The 22,003-nt window shown below is 41.9% G+C and overlaps 1 protein-coding gene across 6 annotated transcripts in view; it reads right to left on the reverse strand.

Annotated features, from left to right (window-relative positions):
• The window catches only part of RNF41 (ring finger protein 41), a 40,813-nt gene that overhangs the window by 17,331 nt on the left and 1,479 nt on the right, over positions 1–22,003 (reverse strand). For 2 of the 6 annotated variants that reach the window (XM_028709915.2, XM_028709889.2), the window contains exons 2-4: positions 15,788–15,932; positions 6,374–6,469; positions 2,755–2,867 (exon numbers count right to left, since the gene is read on the reverse strand). In XM_028709915.2, coding sequence (XP_028565748.1) covers positions 2,755–2,794 — 40 coding nt within the window. In that variant the 5' untranslated portion in view covers positions 2,795–2,867; positions 6,374–6,469; positions 15,788–15,932. Of the gene's footprint in view, positions 1–2,754; positions 2,868–6,373; positions 6,470–15,787; positions 15,933–17,955; positions 18,087–22,003 lie in introns of those variants that run through there. The other 4 variants (XM_028709925.2, XM_028709907.2, XM_028709899.2 and 1 more) reach the window with 3 other exon arrangements.

Here is a 22,003-nt window from a genome sequence, read left to right on the forward strand (position 1 = left end):
AATCTACAAAAAACCTGATGGCTCCCTAGGACACACTATCTACCGGAAAAAAACACACACCAACCGCTACTTACATGCACAATCACACCACCACCCTGCACAAATAAACTCCGTAGCCAAGACTCTCATCTCCAGAACCAAACGCCTGGCTGACAAAGACCACTTGACAACTGAGTTACAGAATCTCTCAAATGTGTTAATTGCCAATGGATACCAGCAAAACAGGGTTACGAAGCTAATCCAAAAAGAAACACCCCCCAAAAACCAAGACACAGAAGAAAACAATGGCATGGCCCTCCTTCCTTATATCAAGGGCACTACAGATAAAATTAGCAAAATCCTCCATAAACACAATATCAAAACAGCCTTTTGCGCCAACCAAAAAATAGCCAATATCCTCAGAAACCCCAAGGATAAAATCCAGTTGGAAAACCAAGGGGTCTATGAAATACCCTGCAAAGTCTGCCCAGCCACGTACATTGGACAAACAAACAGACGAATAAATGCACGTATCGCAGAACACAAGAATGCCGTCAAAAAAGAAGAAAAAACTTCCTCTCTCTTCCAACACATGAAAGAAACAGGACACGAAATTAATTTTGCAGATTCCAAATTGCTCTCTAACATGGAACATCACCACAAGAGAATAATCATGGAAGCCATCGAGATAGAGAAACACCCTCACAACATGAACAAGCGTGACGACACATCCCGCTTGCCAGACATCTGGAAATTAGCCCTCCCCACAAAAACTGACACCAGATCCAGAGGCACACAGAACGCCATCACCAATCAACCACACCAGACCCAAACCCAGACCCTCTCCACAGATAAATTACAGACACCATCCAGTAGCCAAACCATGGTGGCACCTCCGGATGCTGCACCCCCCTGCAATCCCTACACAGATCTGGCTGGCACAGGCCACAAAACCACAGCTCGCCCCTATACACGAAGCCAAGCCAGAGCACAACTAAATGTAGTACACCCATCTTCTCAGAAAAACTCTTCACAAAGTTCAAGAGGTCAAGACACAAAGGCTTTAGCAACTAATCCACACCTAATGACCCACCTAAGTGGTACTCAGGATATCACTCAAGAAATCACTCAAGATATCCCTCAAGCAATTAAGGAACAAAAGAAGAAAAGGCACACTAGCCTGGGAACTTCCTCTCTGCCCAGAACATTGGAGGCCACACCTCCTCAACAGTATTTATAGGAACTCAAACACTGAGATCCTGCTCTGTTCCAGTAACAAGAAGCCGAAAGCACCAGCCTGAAGATGACGAGTGAGACCTCGTCGAAACGTCGCCTAGACACCCCAACTTTTACACGGGAAGATACCCGAGGACACCAAAACCTGCATATATATATATATATATATTTGCTTTCGTAGATTTTCACGGGTACAGGAATGCAGGTTTTGATATTTACTTTTAATGTTTGATATTTACTTTTAATGTTTGTTTATATTAGGCTCCCTGGGGACTTCATTTTGAAGTGAAAGGGGGGATAAAAATCTGAATAAAGGAAAAGCAAAGGGCCCTTCAGGATTAGGGTCCCATACCTGCATATGGAGCAAGCACCAAAGCCAGCCATGTAACCTGCAGCAAGGCCATATTTTTGGTTAATGCTTCTTCGTGCAAATGTTACATAAGGAGACCTACTAAGATAAGAATAGTTTCTGCCAGTTCCCTGTGCAAAAATAAACTCATGCTCCAGCAGTTCCAGCCTCTCAAGAAACAGAAGCTTTTGTTCTGAATGTGGAATGACAACTCCCAGTATGCCTAGTTATACAAGTATCTGAAGGTTCATCGTCATCTAGTTACCAGCTACCTGCAAGACAGAGAGCTGAATTCAAACTGTTTTTTTTCCTTTTAATGATATTCCAAAGCACTTTTGCGGCCACCCAGTGCTTCTTTCATATGCAAGCCGAACAAGTCAATCTAAAATTCAGCAGCTAGCTGTTTAGCTTAATTCATCTTTTCAAGAATACCTTGCCAGCAAAGAAATCAATCCTTTACCTATCCAGTTCACTTTAGCTACAGATAGAAGTGATTTGTTTACTACTGATAAGAGAACAAGACAGGCTTACAGCTGACTGACATATTACCATATTACTATAGGGAAAGCAAAATAGATGCATGTGGTCACATGTGACAATCATATGTGGGGTTGGCTTGAACATATGCCAGGTCCTGCTTGTATGTTTCTGAAAGGCACCTGGTTGGTCACCGAGAGAAACAGAGGAGCCTTTGGCAAAAATTCAGCAGGACTCTCCTTATGTGTACAAATTGTTAACTAGTTAACATTCACAGCCCTAGGTCTATCATTTTGGAAAATCCAGAAGAAATTGCAACAGATAGTAGAGAAATCATGTGCTCCGATAGCCTATATTTTAATACCATGAAGTGCATAGCCTATCATGAAGTCCACTGCCTTTTATATGGATAAACTACCTACCCAATTAGTATTCAGTGATTAACATGGGCTGTTAAATTTGAGCCTGAACTCCAAACAAAGCTCACGATGTTTAACAGATTCCAGTGGAATTTGCATAGATACAGTGTGCATTTTTAAACTTTTTTCTTTGGCTTAACAAATCAGACTATATTATAGCTTTAAAAATTAAAACAAAGAGTACTATCACATGTATTCTCCCTCAGTCATGCAGCTGAACAAAGATCTAATACAGCTTTGACATAGAAAACCTTCAGCTTTCCAATAAACTACAAAATCTTTACGCTGACCTACCTGCACTGGCTCCTCCAAGACCCCGCTGCAGATGGGACATATAAGATCTTCATCAACATCCCCTTGAAAACGAGCTACATCATACCCCATTTCTCATCACCGATGCCAAAACCCTAGAAAAAGCAGGAGAGGGGAAACGAAGAACAGTTGAGCACAGAAGATCTGGAGTCTTGCCACAAGAGACGACAGCATATTCAGATTGCTGCTTCTGTGGAGTCAGTTAAAAGTCATTCTTTTGGCTAGGCTGCCTGCCTGCCTGCCAGCTAACCTGATAAGGCTGCATTCTAAGTCAGGGATTGACAGAAAAGCTTCAAATCCCTGAAGAGCAGGGTGTGGTGCAGCAAAGAGACAACTCAACTCAGCCCAATCTGTGTGCACAGATTTGGGTGGTTTGACCCACCCACTAACACCAAATTAGACACTTCCCTCTACAATGCAGAATTACTCATCTCTTCACTTGCATTTTTTAATTCCACACCTTGCTTTTTTTGTTTTTTTCTGTGGAACAACTTGCCTATATGAGCGATGGCAAGGTGTGTCTAAGTTTCACACCAAATTATAGAGCAGGCATGGCAGGAGGTGAAAAAGAAAAAAAGTTCCATAGTTAAGACAGCTGATGCGGGGCTCAGTGTAATTAATTCACAGCCTTCTCTAGAGTTGTAAACGAGCTTGCAAACCTTCCGGCGGGGGGGGGGGGGGGGGAGGAGAAGCAAAACTGCACAGGCTACTTCCAATAGAGAGTTGAGTGTGACGTCCTCTGAGGGCAGGTAATTTGGGTGCATCCCTATATCAAGCAAGATTGGATCAATCACTCCTGATGTAGTTAGACACACAGCATAATTACCTGGCCCGAGGAGGCTAACTGAATGATGGCACACCCGAGTCTCCCAAGAGTCTGAATTATTTATTTCTTGAAACACATGGTTTGGGAGTGACTGACAGCTCCTCCAAGAACCGGATCAGAGCATGAACTCTCATGGCTAATTATATAGCGTTCTCCAGCCATGTTCACCTTCCATCTTGTAACCTCCCAATTCTGCGCTCAACACCATCCCACCCTGTCCACCTGCAAACAGAGGGAGATTGTCCACCAAGTTCCATACGCCACCAAATTAGGAACACAGAAAGCTGCCAAGTCAATCGGTCTAGCCAGTTCAGTATCGGCTACACTGACCTCCAGTAGCTCTTCAGCGTTTCAGAAAGTTTATTTTACCCGATTCTGGTGGGATAGAACCTCTGACCTCAGTGCTACCTCTGAGCTACAGTCCTCCATCAGTAATCCATAATGCTGAAACAGAGGACTGTCAAGAGAATAAGTTGGAAATTGGGGGGAATGGGACAGAACAGATCCTGTCACACCATCTCCTCTAAGTCTAGTTACATACCTTCCAATTTCTAAAACAAGCACTGAGTTCCTCCACAAGCACTGAGCTGAACTGTGAGCTATTATTGCAGTCCTACAAACTGCCCTGTCCGATTCATTTAAACACTCTTGCACCTTGATAGAGACAAGTGACAAATTTCCAGAGTAAGGGCCAGCCTCTGTCAAGATCTTTATCCTCCCCAAGGGAAGCATATAGCCATTGGCCGAGAAAGGATTAATGGTACACCTTTCCGCAATGCTACTTTCAAGTGACTTGCACGGCTCCTGGAATACTTCAAGAGCAGACGGCTCATTTCTGCTCACTCAGAGACCGGCTTCTAGGGGGAAAGTTGCTGTAGAGATGACATTGCACTCTTCATTATAAGTTGCCAGCTTGTTGGCTGTATCTTTAGCTGCTGGAATTATGACATCAAAAGAGTAACAGAGACTTTCTTCATTTGCAAAATGTAGTCCTATTGGCCAATATGACCTTAGTTTTAAGATTCTAAACAAATATGGCATATTTTATTGTCAGGAAGCATTCAAACATGGGAACATAAGTAGCACAAAAAACCATATTCAATAACTGGTAAAACCCAATATGATTAATACACCATTGCAAGTCCAAAGCAAACAAAGAAAATATTATCTCCTCAAATATCCCAACTAGTCTTTTATGTACAACAGTATGTTCCGTTTGACAGGAAATATAAATTTATGAATACAGCACAATATTACAAAAGCAAGAGATATTGCGAAGAATGAAAGAATCATTACATTAGAGCCAACTGACAAAATAAATGAACTCCAAAAGGCCCAAAGGTACCAATATGTTAAACATAATGAGTTTTATAAGTAGAAACTTATACTGCTAGCTGCCCAATGGCATAAGTGCTCGAGCACTGATAGTAAAATAATTATGAAAGTATGGTACAGTTCAGGGATGAATTTAACTAAACTGCTCAGAATGAGAGAAGAGAGTCCAAAGCAAGAACAATTTGAAAAAAAAAATGTCTCCTTTTTATGACATATAGAGAGAAGAATTACAGGATACAATCTTTTAATGCTTTTTCATAGCTGTGATAAAATGTAACAAATGTTGAAATAATATATACATGGTTTGCAGTGCTGACAAATATATTGTTAATAACTAATGAAATGTTCCATAATATTAACAGGTGTGTGGGTGTGTGACTGGGAGTGGCTGCTGGGACCATATAACACCGGTCCTGAGAGATCTGCATTGGCTCCCAGTATGTTTCCAAGCACAATTCAAAGTGTTGATGCTGACTTTTAAAGCCCTAAACGGCCTCGGTCCTGTATACCTGAAGGAGCGTCTCCACCCCTATCATTCAGCCCGGACACTGAGGTCCAGCTCCGAGGGCCTTCTGGCAGTTCCCTCATTGCAAGAAGTGAGGTTACAGGGAACCAGACAGAGGGCCTTCTCGGTAGTGGCGCCTGCCCTGTGGAACGACCTCCCATCAGATGTCAAGGAAATAAGCAGCTATCCTATTTTAAAAAGACATCTGAAGGCAGCCCTATTTAAGGAAGTTTTTAATATTTAATGCTGTATTGTTTTTAACACTCGATTGGGAGCCGCCCAGAGTGGCTGCAGAAACTCGGCCAGATGGGCGGGGTATAAATAATAAATTGTTATTATTATTATTATTATTATTATTATTATTATTATTATTATTATTAGCAGTAGTAGTAGTATGTATGGTTTGTATGCTTTTGTATAGATTCTTTTAGAAAATTATTACAAAAAGCTATATTCAAGCAAGGGACGCGGGTGGCGCTGTGGGTAAAAGCCTCAGCGCCTAGGGCTTGCCGATCGAAAGGTCGGCGGTTCGAATCCCCGCGGCGGGGTGCGCTCCCGTTGCTCGGTCCCAGCGCCTGCCAACCTAGCAGTTCGAAAGCACCTCTGGGTGCAAGTAGATAAATAGGGACCGCTTAATGGCGGGAAGGTAAACGGCGTTTCCGTGTGCGGCTTTGGCTCGCCAGAGCAGCAATGTCACGCTGGCCACGTGACCCGGAAGTGTCTCCGGACAGCGCTGGCCCCTGGCCTCTTAAGTGAGATGGGCGCACAACCCTAGAGTCTGTCAAGACTGGCCCGTACGGGCAGGGGTACCTTTACCTTTTTATATTCAAGCATGGACACAGAACGGCATCAAAATAATGCATTTTTACAAATAAGAACACAATTAAACCCCATTTTGCAGTTGGGGAAACCCAAGACAGGGAGAAGTGACTCACCCAAAACCAGAAAGCAGATGACATGAGGAGTCCACATTATCAATTTAGCAGCATGATCACCAGTTTAATTTGCCTCTTGTAGTAAGTTATGCACTGCTGATAATCAGAAATAAAGGGTTCAGTCTGTACATTCAGTGAGATTGTTTATACTAGATGCTCAGATTAAAAAGGAACATTTCTAATGAGATGGCTATGGCAACATGGCTTGCTGCTGAGTGATCATGTTCAATATTTAGGCCACTTCTCACTACTTATCTCTGAATAGCATAGATACACAAAGATGAGATTTGAAAGGTCACCCTGAGCGGACAAGAGGGGAAGAGGCACACACAAAACGGCAGGAATATACAGCTCATGGCCAAACAGTCTATCCTGGCTGGAACAATTTGTCTGGAAAGCCGATGGCAGCTGCCCAAATTATAGGGTGTTCGTAAGTTTTTAAAGGAGCATGCAAATGAATCATGTCTGAAAGTCATAGCGCACCTAAGGGTTTTTCAGTATACTCAAATTCGAATCACAAATGAGACCTGTTCAATAGTTTGGCTGAATTTTATAACCCATAAATACCTTTAAAGATTTCCACACAACCTAAAATCTTGATGATTCAAATGGCAACAGAAGATGCAATGAAAAATATTATTGCTTGGGAACTAAACATGATAACCACAAACCCACATATTCTGTTTACCAAGACTGTTAATCCAATCATTAAAAAGTATCTTAACACAAATAGTATTTTATCTAGACTTCAAACAGACTTGAATCTCAGAAGTCGTGATTTGTTATCACTGCAATAGCCACTACTACATTGCGTAGAGATCTCTGTCTAAGAAAATAACCTAGTAAATAAATTCCCACCACCATTTGAACCTATTTTCAGTGTTATGACATTCCGAAAGTGTATCAAGAAATATATCTGTCTACTTCTCTGAGAGGAGAAACACAATTTAGTCCTACAGAGGAAATCTAAATTTGCCTAAGTTCTGATACACTTTGAAACTGAGAACCACGTAGTATTACCACATAACAGGTACAAGCATCCTTCCCTGCTCTTGTAAGCTATGGTTTTGTTTTGTTTTGTTTTGCTTTTAATGAGGTTTCCTAGTTCCGTAATAAAAAGACTGCTGCCCAGGGAAAGGCATATGAATGCACACATCCTACAGTGGTCTACAAGGGACGCGGGTGGCGCTGTGGGTTAAACCACAGAGCCCAGGACTTGCCGATTAGAAGGTTGGTGGTTCGAATCCCCACGACGGGGTGAGCTCCCGTTGCTCGGTCCCTGCTCCTGCCAACCTAGCAGTTCGAAAGTACGTCAAAGTGCAAGTAGATAAATAGGTACCACTCCAGTGGGAAGGTAAACGGCGTTTCCGTGTGCTGCTCTGGTTCACCAGAAGCGGCTTAGTCATGCTGGCCACATGATCCGGAAGCTGTCTGCGGACAAACGCCGGCTCCCTCGGCCAATAAAGCGAGATGAGCGCCGCAACCCCAGAGTCGGTCACGACTGGACCTAATGGTCAGGGGTCCCTTTACCTTTTTACAGTGGTCTACAAGGCTCAGACACAGTCAATTTGGACAATCAGATTCAGAATACAAACTGCACGTACCTCTGATAGCTGTGCAGGAAAATAAATTGTAGTGGCTACAGCTTGTTCTGTCACAGTGCCACAAGTAGGAAGTTGCAGTTGCCAGGATTTCCCCTTCTACTACTGGAACTACAGAGCCATTGCGTGTAGACTTCACTAACTTTACCCAGGACCAGACCCCTTGGTTAAAAATATGCTAACAAAGAATTCTCTTATTAGTTCCAAATGAGTTTCCATGTCTTATTTCCAGCTTTGCAAATGATTCATTCGTGTGATCCCAAGATGTCACTTTGATTTGCTCTATCTTTAGAAGCAGGTATAATATTTAGCCAAACCATGGTGAGAGGTTCTTTGAACTTTAATACTTCCAAATGAAAAAAAACAACAACAAGAAGAAAAAAATCACAGTAAGGAGTAATTCACTCCGGCTTGCAGAGTCAACTTCACATAAATGAGAACTGGCATAGTTTGTTCTGCGTGTAGGATAGTAGCAAAACTGAACAGAACAAAGCAACAACCATTTGGTACCTGGATAACAGTTTCCTAAGACTGTATAGCCTTCAAAATATTTAGGTAGCAAGGCTTCCTTCAGATCTACCAAATGCTAGGAAGCTCTGAAGGTGTTCAGAGCAATTAAAAATGTAATTAGTTGAAAGTCCAGTGGAAGTCTATCAATGTACAATGCTTGTGCAGGATCTCTGGTACTACAAGCTCAAACATTGGTGGTCAGTAACTGTGAAACCTAGACTGGTACGCACTATTCAGTAGACAATGCAGACATCATTTAACTGTGGAGAGATTGCATCGCTGGTGGGGAACCTGTAGCTCTCTGGCATACATGTTTTGATGCTGATGCGATGTTCACAAATTATTAATCAAATTACCCAATTGAATGGTTCAGCTGTTAGACAGTCTAGCTTTAGCTGTGCAATGAAGGGAACTAAAATGCATAATACATGCTGCGTGCATGCTAAAAAGAAATGGGAGTTTATCCGGTTGATATGTGGCACAAGAAAATAAAAGATGAGCAGGAATAAAATAAAATAAAAGATGAGTAGGAGAAACATGTGACACATGTTGTAGTATCCAAAGCAAAGTTTTCTCTAGAAAAACAAATGCAAAATTACCCAGGACCATAGCCCCTGGATTTGAAAGCATACTTAAAAACACTGACTGGGTTTGGCATTAGAAATAAACAGACATTTTATTAAGATAAAATCTGCAAAGGAGCAGTGAATATCTGCTTAATGCCCAAATGGATTTTCCAGTGTTATTTTGGACCAACCCTCCCCCATTCCATACAGAAAGCTAAGAGCAGTTCTATGACAGTTAATTTAAGGAGAAATTAAATCCTGCCTTATATGCTATTATAATGCTTTGACGGGCTAGGAAGGTGGAAAGTTGAGAACCACCCTTTCAACCTATTATGGGAAAGAGGCTTATTTAGCTTTCCTTTTAGTGGTACCACAACACCTATACTTGAAATGCTGCCAAGTTTTAACTATCACATAGGCATAGGTAGCTTTCCCCATCTCTGGTCTCATATGGACTCAGAAACTGTTCATGTTTCTGCCTTTTCTTGAAGCATGGGTTTAATTGTAACTTATTTTGGTATTACATGGAGGCATATTGCCTGTTACACAAATTTTCACAAATAGCACAGTATTATCCTGTTTTCTGTAGTCAAATTGTATCATGTGGCTGCAATCAGCTAATGCACCTTATGCTATGTAAGGCTTTTAAAATTCCATTTCCTTGCCAACGACAGGAGGGAGAGGGATTAGACAGCACAATTAAAAACCACAGTCTACTCATGTGAGTGGAGTGCAGGGATTTGGGTATCTTTTTGAAGCAATTGTTATCTGAAATATTGCTGTTGCTTGATCTTCAAATAACAGCATTGTCAGTAACTTCAATTGCTAAAGGAATAGCAACGGACAGCTGACTTACTCATTTCTGTTATTCATTGCAACTTAGTGCTAGAAGCCTACAATTCCCATGCAGCCTATCCGTTTACTGCTTTAGGAGATAGCTTGTAAGCTAAAATGATGAGCTGTCTAATCACCAAAAAAGAAGAAAGAGTTTAGGCTACCAATAGTAGAGTTCACAGTTTGAGAGACTTCTGAGATACAAATTTTGAGATACACACAAAAGGCCCCTTAAAAACCTGAATACGGTAAGTGTGCACACAATAATAAAAACAACCAAAAAGAATGACAACACATGCCTACACCTGTGGTTTGCTGATGGCAATTTAGGATATGAAAGCCAACAATCTAGCAGTTGGTTAAAAATCTGAGGCATTTCTAGAAATATGGTTGCCAGAGCCAGACCAACTGCCTGTCACATTAAGAGCTCTGAATAGAAAAAAATATATATAGCAGTGGTTTCTCCCATCCTAGTCTGGAATCCTTCCCCTTCAGTTCTCTCCTGCTGTTTTAGGGTACAAGAGCCCTGGTTTGCTACATCAAGGAGAATAGCAGGTAATTGTATTTTATTTATTTAACAGAAATAATTTAAAAGGCACTGGGTTGAAAAGTGCCACTGCTGCATACTATTTCTCAGCCCCAGAACTTTGAAAATGTAGGGTGAATCTCCAGGTAATCTCAGAAAGTTTGCATGAAGCCCTTGTTCAGCGCAAAAAGGCCGGCATGGGGGATCAAATCAATGGCTCTGGCATTACTAACACCATGCTTTAAGCTAGCTACTTATCTGCACTGGGTGTGACTAAATCAGGAATGGGCAACCTGTGGCCTTCGGTCTGATTTCAAGACCCCTCTACATGCAATCAGTTCGAGTGAGATCTGTCCCTACCTCTATAGGGCAGAGAGAAGGGGTGACCCCACTCACTGTCAACATATGGCCACTGACAGATTATTTCTAAAGGAACATGGCCCTTAACACACAAACAGTTTTATTTCCCCCCTTACATTTATATCCCTTTTTGTATCATGTGACCCAAGTTGGTGTATATGTGGTTTAAAGAGGTCTCCATTTCAGGCATTTCAGGGACGCGGGTGGCGCTGTGGGTAAAACCTCAGCGCCTAGGACTTGCCGATCGCATGGTCGGCGGTTCGAATCCCCGCGGCGGGGTGCGCTCCCGTTGCTCGGTCCCAGCGCCTGCCAACCTAGCAGTTCGAAAGCACCTCCGGGTGCAAGTAGATAAATAGGGACCACTTACTAGCGGGAAGGTAAACGGCGTTCCGTGTGCTGCGCTGGCTCGCCAGATGCAGCTTGTCACGCTGGCCACGTGACCCGGAAGTGTCTGCAGACAGCGCTGGCTCCCGGCCTATAGAGTGAGATGAGCGCACAACCCTAGAGTCTGGCAAGACTGGCCCGTACGGGCAGGGGTAGCTTTACCTTTACCATTTCAGACATAATCAGATTCGGGTCTGCCTTCCTTCAGCATGGTGGTGGGCTCATATGCCTTTGGACACAGGATGCCCACCCCTTACTAAATGATCCAGTCATTAGCAACACAGGAGAAAATGGGGGGACCTGTTATCAAATGAGCCTCTTCACTGTGTCTCTGCATACGTCATTGCTTTGGTTTTCCATTCTTTCAATTAGGAGGCATGCTCAAGCAAAGTGTGACTCAAGCAAAAGCATAGGACATGACTGAATCTTACTCTTACAGACATTTTCCATGTGTAGCTATGCAAGCCTCCAATTTTAATTCAGAAAAGAGCATGCAACTTCATGTATGACTTTCTGGGCATTGTAATGTAAATTAAACAGAAAAAGCTTTTGTCATTTTTAAGAGACTGCGGTTTCTATTGGAGCATCCAGAGGCATACTAAGAATGTCAACCAGAAGAATTAATGACCTAGTTTGCACATAAAATATCCCTTTTTTTCTGTCACCCCCTTTTTATTGTCTCTCAGCCTAGCCTACCTCATACAGTTGTTGTAGCAATACAATGGAGACGGGGAGACCTGTGCTTCTTGGAAGAAAGGTGGGATATAAATGCAATAAATAAATAGAATAATGCCAAATTATGGCATAGTGAAAATGTGTGAGCATGTGAGTTTCCAGAGAGGAGACCGCAACTGTTGGATGCTCCTCCTGTCCTGTGAGCCAAGCCATGGTCTGGTTTAGTGTGTCCTCCAAATCCAGAGTTGTCTTGCTCAACGTAAAGCATGAGCTGCAAAAAAACTATGTTCTTGGTTTGCAGCTTGTCGTTTGTATAGAAAGAGACAAATCACAAGTTCAGGATTGGACAACCTGCTAAGTCAACCCATGGCTTAGCTTGCAGCGTCAAGTACAGAGGGGGAGCAGGATGGTCACGATCTTCTCCCTTGAGAGCCCTTGCGCTTGTACATTTGCACTAAGCATCGTTTGGCTTTACATTACATGCAAATCTAACCGACGTGTGAAACAAAAAATGCACACAAAACCTCCAAATACATTTTTAGAAGCAATGTGGCTCGTTGTTTAGGGATGTATGTAACAGTCAAGTGCACACCAATGGGCTGTGATACCCTAGAAAAAAATTCAAGGTTAGGGCAAAGTTGTTGCAGGTACAAACGAAAGGCACAATTTTCTGAAACAACCCCAAGCCTCCTTTAAAAGAAATGAAAGGTGGGATACTTTTCTATGTTAATCTTTTTCCATTGTTATAAAAAACTGAAAGAACTTCTATATAATTATTGGCCTTTCTAATGAGACTTCCACATGCTAATTTCCTTTTTATGCACAGCACACCTTGCAGTCTGGATGTCGCTTGGCACAGATAGTCATTATGTAACAGACACTACTACTGGCGCCTGCTTCCAGTGTCTTAAAGTGCTCTCTCTGCCTCCCAGATTTCAAAGTGAGGATAGTCTCTCTTGCTTATTACACAGGCATGTTATCAATTACAGAAACATAAGACAGAGCACTCTGAAATGTTCAAGTGCAGGACTAAAGTCATTCTGACTCCAATAATTCATCATTTGACGATAATATGACTGCACCAGCTCACAGCAAAAATTCTGAAATGTAGGTGTCTTGCACTGAGTAAACTAAACAGTTTATTCTTCCTGGTAAATATACGCACAATGCCCTTCACACATTACACAATACAACCTTCACCTACAAATAGATTAATGCTATGAAGCAGTCCTCAGAGTTGACAAGTGTCAATGACTTTACCTCTTGCTTATGGGAATGTGGGGCTTTATAGGGTTATCAACTCGAAGAACAAAGATGACTTGACTCTGTTGTCAAACAGAAGAAGCAGATATACAGACAATATCTGTAACTTCTCTTCACAATCTCCCAACAGTACACTTTAAATCGTCTATGTTCTTGTGTTTTTAGAGTCTGTTTTTTCTAAAGAAATTAATGGTAATTGGTCATGGTAAGCAGACATGAATTTACCAGCAACATGATATAGTGGCCTACCAGTAAGTAAATTCTAGTACTTAAAAAGAGATGGCAGTAAAAAAAGTATTAAAAGCCCTTCCAGCAGCTTAGGACAAGTAAATTTGCATATCTTCTATTGTCCTGTGAATGTTGTATTTAATTTATCTTCTTTAGTTGGGGAGACGGTAAGAAAACGCCCATCTACATTTGTATTGGACTCAAAACTGTTTTACATTTATATATTGTTTTATTCTCAAATTGCTTTCCAATGTCTTACAGAAGACAGTTCAGAAATTAAATAAATAAATACAATAAAACCTTGTGTAAAGTTCATTACTCAGATCTAGCTCACAGGACCATATTTATAAAAATCATCTTAACTAATCAGAAGCTAGATTCAAGACAAGTAGAAGTCAGTTCAAGAAAGCCATCTTGTCACTAACTGCTTCAGGAGGGAAACACAAAGAGGAATTTAAATAAATATAGATGCAGAAACAATACTTTCTACACAAGTAAGTAGTAACTAGGCAGAACAAATTTTCCATACACACATGAACTATTGACAAGTCCATTCTTGAAAGTAACCACCTTTCATTATTTAAGCACTACTTCCTCCAGTTTAACATCCAAGCCAAAGTCATTGCTTGTGTACAGCTTTTAGAGTGTGTTAGTGCTTGTAACTCTAAAAATAACCTATGAAACAAACTGGTGATTTTATGTGATATTTCATGAAAGCTTTAAGTCATCTTTTTGCACTCCGTTCATACAGAGTGTTTTTCTCAGGAAAAATGCTGGCACGAAACACAGATACCAGGAGCTTGTTTTCGCAACGAATGACAGATCATTTTAGTGTTTCTGCAGCCCAAGCATATTATTTTCACAGTGCCAGGCAGATTACTCCCCCCAAAGCGTAACCTTTAATTACCTTCCAGAACATTATGCTTCTGAAAGCAATCATGACACCCAAGTTGAAGATTTCTAAAGGAGGGAGGCAGATCAGCATCTAGCCAAACATAAGCCTCCTAAGTCAACAAAACAGCTACTTGAAGCCGCTTACGTATAGTTCGAACATAAGCTCTGCCAGGCCCTCTGTCTTTGCTTACTTTCACCCAAGAGCAATGAGATCAAAAAAGGGGGGGAAATGGTAATATGGGATCACAGCAACAGGGAGTGTTGTAAAGGAAAAAAAGATCGCTGACTCTCTTTTCATCACCAAGTTGTAATTCAAGTATTAAAATTATGTGAGCTAAAGCAGTATTTTGTTCAATTGGTGTTCCATATTCTGCTTTATTTCACTATTCAAAATGCTACCTGAGTTTCCTTGCCTAGCAATGAATATGTGCCCTCCAATATGTGTCTCTTACCTAACTCCCTATTATGGTGTTCAATAGCTCTTAAAGCTCTGCACTGCCTTGTTCCTTCCTACCTTTTGTCTCTTATCTCATGTTATGCTCCTGACAGATTTCTTTGCTTCCTCGTTCTCCATTGCTTGAATCTCTTCAGTGGCATTTATCTTTGTTTCCTTTAAGAACTTCTTTTAAAAATAACAGCAAATGAGTGTTCCACAGAAAAGGAACAGCAAAGTCTCAAAGTTAGCCTTTTCTCCCTAAAATTCTATTCTTTCCTAAACGTTAAAATATATACCCATCAACTCTGCTATAACGTCAATTTAAAGGAATTTTAGGCAGGCGCTCAATTTCTTTCTCTCTCATCTTGCCACGACAGTGCATTGTGTCCTTTCCTTACAACAACATCCACAGCGATTAACCTCCTAGCAGTTCTCTTGTACTCCCTGGCAGGCTCTGAGCCATCACTTAGGAATTAGTACTACAGGAAATATTGTTTTTCTGGCATAGAAGCAACAGCCTTCAGCAGATGCTGTTTGCTTTAAAGCAATAAGACTTTCAGCTAGGAATCTTTGTTATTGCCAATTATGGTACAGAAAACACCCATAGGACTCAAACATGTCCTGTTCCAGAAACTGAGCATCTATAGAGTAAGTTTTCAGGTGCTTCTGAAAGAGCTGAATTTGAAATTTGCATTTTATGTAGCTTCCCAAAAGTGACCAAAATAGTCCAACTCGTACCAACATTTGTCATCCACCACTATTTGTCAAACAATGAAATGCAGAGAAGCCATTGGTGCTTGGGCTGCGTAGCATAGATTATAAATGAATGCACCATAGTTGTAGAATTGAAGATCCTTTCAATATCTTATTTCGATTGGCAAATCTCTCCAAAGCTTTCAGTTCTAAAAGGTTCTAATGACAAAATAAAAATAGAATGTGCAAACAAATACAGGACAACAGCACCCAGCTTGGGGTTTAGTTTTGGTTTTTGCCTTTCCCATAAGAACAGGATATGTCACAAACTGAATCCATCAATCCATTTGGTTGAATGCACAGCCACTGTTAGATTTCAATACAAAGAGAAATGCAGATGCGTTAGCCCCAAACACCCTTTGAGCTCTGACAAAGTTGCTTTACCTTCTGTAGAAGAATTCCTTCCTGAACAGCAATAAGACAAAGATGACTTTCGATTGCTCTTTTCAAAGAGTATATCACAGTGGCCCATCTTCTTCCTGCTCTTCCTCATTCAGACTAAGTTGTCGTTCTTCTCTGCAGCCATGATCTGTAGCCACAGGAACATACAAAAGGAGAGACAACACCAGACGTGAAATTATATTACAGATTACAAGCATTGCGGCAAGACCTGTAGTTGCTCTATACTACTATTAACAACGACAAGAACATACATTAAGCTATTTATACCCAACAAACAATATTTCATCAACTATACATAAGCCATGTGGACATAATTTTGCACTAGTAATTTACTTCATGCACAAAATTATAAGACAGCAAGGCATGTTATTAAAATGCAGTTCATTTCCATGCCCTTGGGCAGGGCAAATGATTCATTATGTACTAGTACTGTACTATGTTTTCGGCATTTAAACACCAATTTCCCAAGAGCAAAAAGGTTGATATGAAGCAATATTGCCCAATAAGGTTGATCAGCTGGTACAATTTTCATGCAATAAAGTTCCTTTCTATACAGTGGTACCTCGGGTTACATACGCTTCAGGTTACAGACTCCGCTAACCCAGAAATAGTGCTTCAGGTTAAGAACTTTGCTTCAGGATGAAAACAGAAATCGTGCTCCGGCAGCGCAGCGGCAGCAGGAGGACCCATTAGCTAAAGTGGTGCTTCAGGTTAAGAACAGTTTCAGGTGAAGAACAGACCTCCGGAATGAATTAAGTACTTAACCCGAGGTACCACTGTAATAGATTTGTAATCCTAAATCAGGGGACATTTAAAAACACATTTTAAGTAGCCATTAACCACTGTCCACCCCAAAAATAAAGTGTAACCTTATATGAAACACTACTACACTAACCTTTGAGACAGGTTTTCCTGGGCCATAACCAAACATAAGGTTGGCAGCTGGATTAGACCTTAAAACTGGATGCAGGTCCATAGGCACTGGTGCAAGCGGATCACTCCTTTGCCTTTGCAACCTGCCATGCTCTCTGCCCCTGGGAAGGAGCAATTTATTTATTGCATTTATATTCCACCTTTCCTCCAAGCAGCTCAAGTTATTCTCACAACAACCCTGTGAGGTAGGTTAGGCTGAGAAAAAGTGATTGGTCCAAGGTCACCAAGTGATCTTCATGGCTGCATGGGGATTTTGAACACTGAATTGCAGCTATTCAAAACTGGCTATGCTGCATTACTGCACCATACAAATAACTTATTTTGAGCATGGAAGGGTACAAGATAAGACTCTAGACTGAGGGTTGTTAACCGCAGATTCAAACATTCTGAAGATTCGTCCATTCCGATGACAAGTGGGCCAAAACAAATAAATAATTCTAAAAAACCAAAGCTGTAAAGCACCACTGCTATGATCCTAATGGCTTCTTAAGGATTCCGAGTCACCTTGTACCAGCAAAAACCTCTACCAAAACAAAGTGTAACAAGGCAACAGGAGAGGTTTTAAAAGACACGAGGAATCTGTGCTAGACAGCTGTTCCTCACTTGCCTTACACATAAGATGATGAACTAGCAGTGAAAACAGAGGTTTGTGCCACAAAAGTCACAGCCAGGAATTACGTCAGTCAGTCAGTCAGTCAGTCATCTTGAAGACCATTTCAAATAAAACTTTATTCTCTCAGCAAACAGTTTTGGAAACAAGGATCAAACATTACACACCAGGCCATACAACAAACAGATCTAGGAAAAATGCTCTAATATTACACATTAGGTCATCTCTTAACTGCACATCAATTTTCTTATTTGCACATCAATTCTCACTAAAGTTACTAAATGAGTGGTGTGAAAAAGTATCTCTAGGACTTTAGTAAAGGACTTTTGACAGAAAATAAGAACATAATCACAGCTTTAATATTACATAGGCTTTACTAAATAACTTTTACCTAAAGTTGATAGCTAATGCTTCATGAAAATAACTTTTTAGATTAGCACAAGAGTTCTGTCTGTTCTGAAGTTTAATTCAAAACAAGGATATTCTAACACAAGCTGAAGTATTTACATTCCAACCTTAAATACGGCACATTAATTCAAGAGTAATACAGAAATCATATTCTGTACTTTTAAGTCATGATGTAGTCACCTACTGCTGTCATACGTACCATGATAGTGAAAAAGTGTTGCAGTAAACGGGAATGATAACTTTTTACACATCAACAGCAGAATTCTGTTCAGTAGATTTAAGAATACAATCCTAAGTGAGGATGAGTGTGTAGATCACCTGCCCCGTCCAAACATCTACCAGCTAGGGCAAAACAACATTTTCAACCCCCACAGAATTAGTTACTTCAACTCCATGCTAATGCAGATGGAATGTTCCTGGGGTCTATCCAAGGAAAAATGGTGCCTTGGATCTAGCAGATCCAAAGAGCCTCCATCCTGCTCCTGGAATTCCCTGCTTCAGAGTTCAAAACTGACTCCTAGCACCAAGAATACACCAGTGGTGGATGTATGCCCACAAAGCTTTCTGCGGGAGTAGAGCAGGTCTCTGAGTTGACATGGCCCCTCACTGGTGAACCAGATTATGGGGCGGGGGGAGGTGGTTGCTCTGTAAGACCATAGTAAATGTGTCAAGGACAGCAACCCAGCTGCCAATTTTGCTTAACCACTTTCCATTCACACTTAAGTTAAACCCGAGCATTAACCCTGCTCCAAAAATCCTTAAGATGTAGTGTTTGTGGGTGGGGCGAAGAGATATAGTAATATCTTATGTATTCATTCAGAAGAGTTAAAGATCCCCCACGCATGTGTCATTGTTTTACTTATGGGTTACTGTTATGTTGTGCTTTCCAGTGAACATTTGTGCAACAAATAAGGGAGATCTCACAAGTTTTAGATAATATGCTACAAATCAGACCATTTTCTTACATGCTTAATGATGACATTATCTGTATCCTCCAAGCCTCATTATTCCAATTATTAAAGGTAAAGGTACCCCTGCCCGTACGGGCCAGTCGTGACCGACTCTGGGGTTGCGCACCCATCTCACTTAAGAGGCTGGGGGCCAGCGCTGTCCGAAGACACTTCCAGGTCACGTGGCCAGCGTGACGAAGCTGCTCTGGCGAGCCTGCACCAGCGCAGCACACGGAAACGCCGTTTACCTTCCCACTATAAAGCGGTACCTATTTATCTACTTGCACTTAAGGGTGCTTTCGAACTGCTAGGTGGGCAGGAGCTGGGACCAAACAACGGGAGCTCACCCCGTCGCGGGGATTCGAACCGCCGACCATACGATCGGCAAGTCCTAGGCGCTGAGGTTTTACCCACAGCGCCACCCGCGTCCCTATTCCAATTATTAAAGTGCAACAATTTCACAAATCAAGGGCACATCTACAGGGCAGAGGACTTATGAAGATGTTGCAGTTGCACTTCCACATACAATAGCTCAAGCGAGAGAATAGACCTTGAAATGTCCTGGTTATTCCCCTGCTTGCTTACTGCACAACAGAATTTAGGCAGCAAAAGTTTGCTTTACAGCCTATAAAACGATTAGCTCTCTGTTGTAATCTATGCTCAAACTAGAGAGAGAGAACACTTCCTTGAAGCATTAGGTATTCTGCCCTTGGCTCTTCTCCCAGCCTCAAGCAATGGCTTGCCATAAGATCCTTCAGCACAGTATCTTGCACGGCTCTAATATGCACTCCCCACGCCACTAGTTCCTTCTAACATAGGACTAGGAAATCTAGGGCCCTTCAGATATTGCTGGACTACAACTTCCTTCAACCCTGTTGTCATGCTTTCTGGGGTTGAAAGCATTTGAAAGCAAATGAGGGACTCCTCATTTCTTTTTTGTGTGCAGTATATGCTGGGCATTTTTGATTCCCTGCGTTGAACAGGTAAAACTAGGTCACCTAACAGCTGAACCACACAGGTGGGTATTCTAATTTGAGGACACTGCTCTAGCATCAAGGTCTGTAATCCAGAGGTGGGGAACTGGCTCTTCAGAAGCTGTTGGGGCTGTAACTGAACTATGCCTGGGTCTGATGAAAGTTGGGAGTGCAGCAGCATCTTTCCTTATCCTTTAACTAAGGGCTCATCCACACTTCCACTTGTCCTGTGCCTAGAAAGCACAGGTCTTACAATCTCCCACTTATATTGTGTTTTTAGGGACGAGTCCAAGTTGTTCTGCATTTGCTGTATAGGTTTTGCTGGGAAAACATGCTCTTTACCACTGGACCAAACAGCAATCTGTTGAAAACAGTAACCTGTGGGGGGGGGGGGGTTGGGGGAGAGAATGGGGGGCAAATGGAGGTGTGGACAAGCCCAATCAGAAATCTGCAACATGCTAAGGGACGTCCCAGACTGGTTTTCTGTTGTGTTTGCATGTGTATTTTGCAACGTCATTGATGAACTAATGGTGTATTCATAACAATTTATACTGGACCACCATACATCATTCTGTTTTATCTACTGTTCTATGATACTCCTCCCTCCTCCTGAAAAAAAGGCCTCACGGCTTCTTTCAACTACAGTTGTACCTCTGGTCATGAACTTAATTTGTTCCGGAGGTCCGTTCCTAACCTGAGGTACCACTTTAGCTAATGGGGCCTCCTGCTGCCACTGCCGTGCGATTTTTGTTCTCATCCTGAGGTAAAGTTCTTAACCTGAGGTACGGAGTCTGTAACCCAAGGTGTTTGTAACCTGAGGTACCACTGTACCAGGTCCTGAATTTCTTTCACCAGAACATGAATTCTTCCCAACGGATCCTTTCCTCAGAAACGGTGCCAGTCGCTTTTCTAAATCATCCCACTATGTGAAGGATTCTCTACCAACTGTTTTTTAAAACTTAAACATGTGGACGCGCATGCATTTGCGTATCTACTGTAAACTGATCTGGGCAGGGACATGTCTTTCTTGTGGCCATTCTGTGTTGTTGTTTTTTAAAGACTATGTACGTCATGCACATTACATTGGTGCTTTATATTTCTGTATTAATAGACCCTCCCTTTCTCCAAAGTGCTTAGGGCAGAGGGCACGGGGCTTCTTTCTTCTTCTTACTTGCCTCACCCAACCCATCTTTTAAAGCTCCCATCAACTCCCACGAAGTGATTTGAAGCCAACTCTGTCCCAAGTAAAACATTTGCCGCTGAACACGGTGGCTGCCGAGGCGTCTCCCCCCGCCCTATTACCCCGATGACCACATACTGATGACTTGCTTTTTTTATTAAAACAAAAACCAAAACGCACCAAAATTGTGTATCAACTACACAACCAAGTTCTCAAGGCAGTTTGCAAGACTACATATAGATATACAGTGGTACCTCAGGTTACATATGCTTCAGGTTAGATACACTTCAGAACAGAAATCGTGCAGCAGCAGCGGGGCAGCAGCAGCGGGAGACCCCATTAGCTAAAGTGGTGCTTCAGGTTAAGAACAGTTTCAGGTTAAGAACGGACCTCCGGAACGAATTAAGTTCTTAACCAGAGGTACCACTGTAGTTGAAAGAAGCCATGTGAGGCCTTTTTTCAGGAGGAGGGAGGAGGCATTTACATAAATATAGCTCCAGAAACAATACTTTCTACACAAATAAGTAGTAACTAGGCAGAACAACTTTTTTCATACACACATGAACTATTGACAAGTCCATTCTTGAAAGCAACCACCTTTCATTATTTAAGCACTACTTCCTCCAGTTTAACATCAAAACCAAAGTCATTGCTTGTGTACAGCTTTTAGAGAGGGTTAGTGCTCTTAACTCTAAAAATAACCTATGAAACAAACTGGTGATTTTATGTGATATTTCATGAAAGCTTTAAGTCATCTTTTTGCACTTCGTTCCGGAACGAATTAAGTTCTTAACCCGAGGTACCACTGTATTACACACAGACAGACCCGAAGCCTCTGGGATAACTAAGTCGGTAGAGTTAGATCAACCTCAGGCCGTGAGTTTGAGCCCCGAGCTGGGCAAAAGGGGGTTGGTCTAGATGACCCTCGCAGGTTCCTTTCCAACTCCACGGTTCTACGAAACGGCCACAGCTGGCCAGCTTCTCTCCTCCATCCCAGGTTTCCCCTTCGCAGCACAAGCCTGGGAAGGTGCGCTCAGAGTTAAGCCCCACCGAGCCAAACTGGGGTTGGGGCAGCCCAACATTTACGAAATGTGCAAAGGGAGGGGGAAGAAAGAGGAGCCTCAGTCAGGGTATACGACACTC

The sequence above is a fragment of the Podarcis muralis genome, chromosome 2 (assembly GCF_964188315.1).
Source record: "Podarcis muralis chromosome 2, rPodMur119.hap1.1, whole genome shotgun sequence".
Taxonomy (NCBI): domain Eukaryota; kingdom Metazoa; phylum Chordata; class Lepidosauria; order Squamata; family Lacertidae; genus Podarcis; species Podarcis muralis.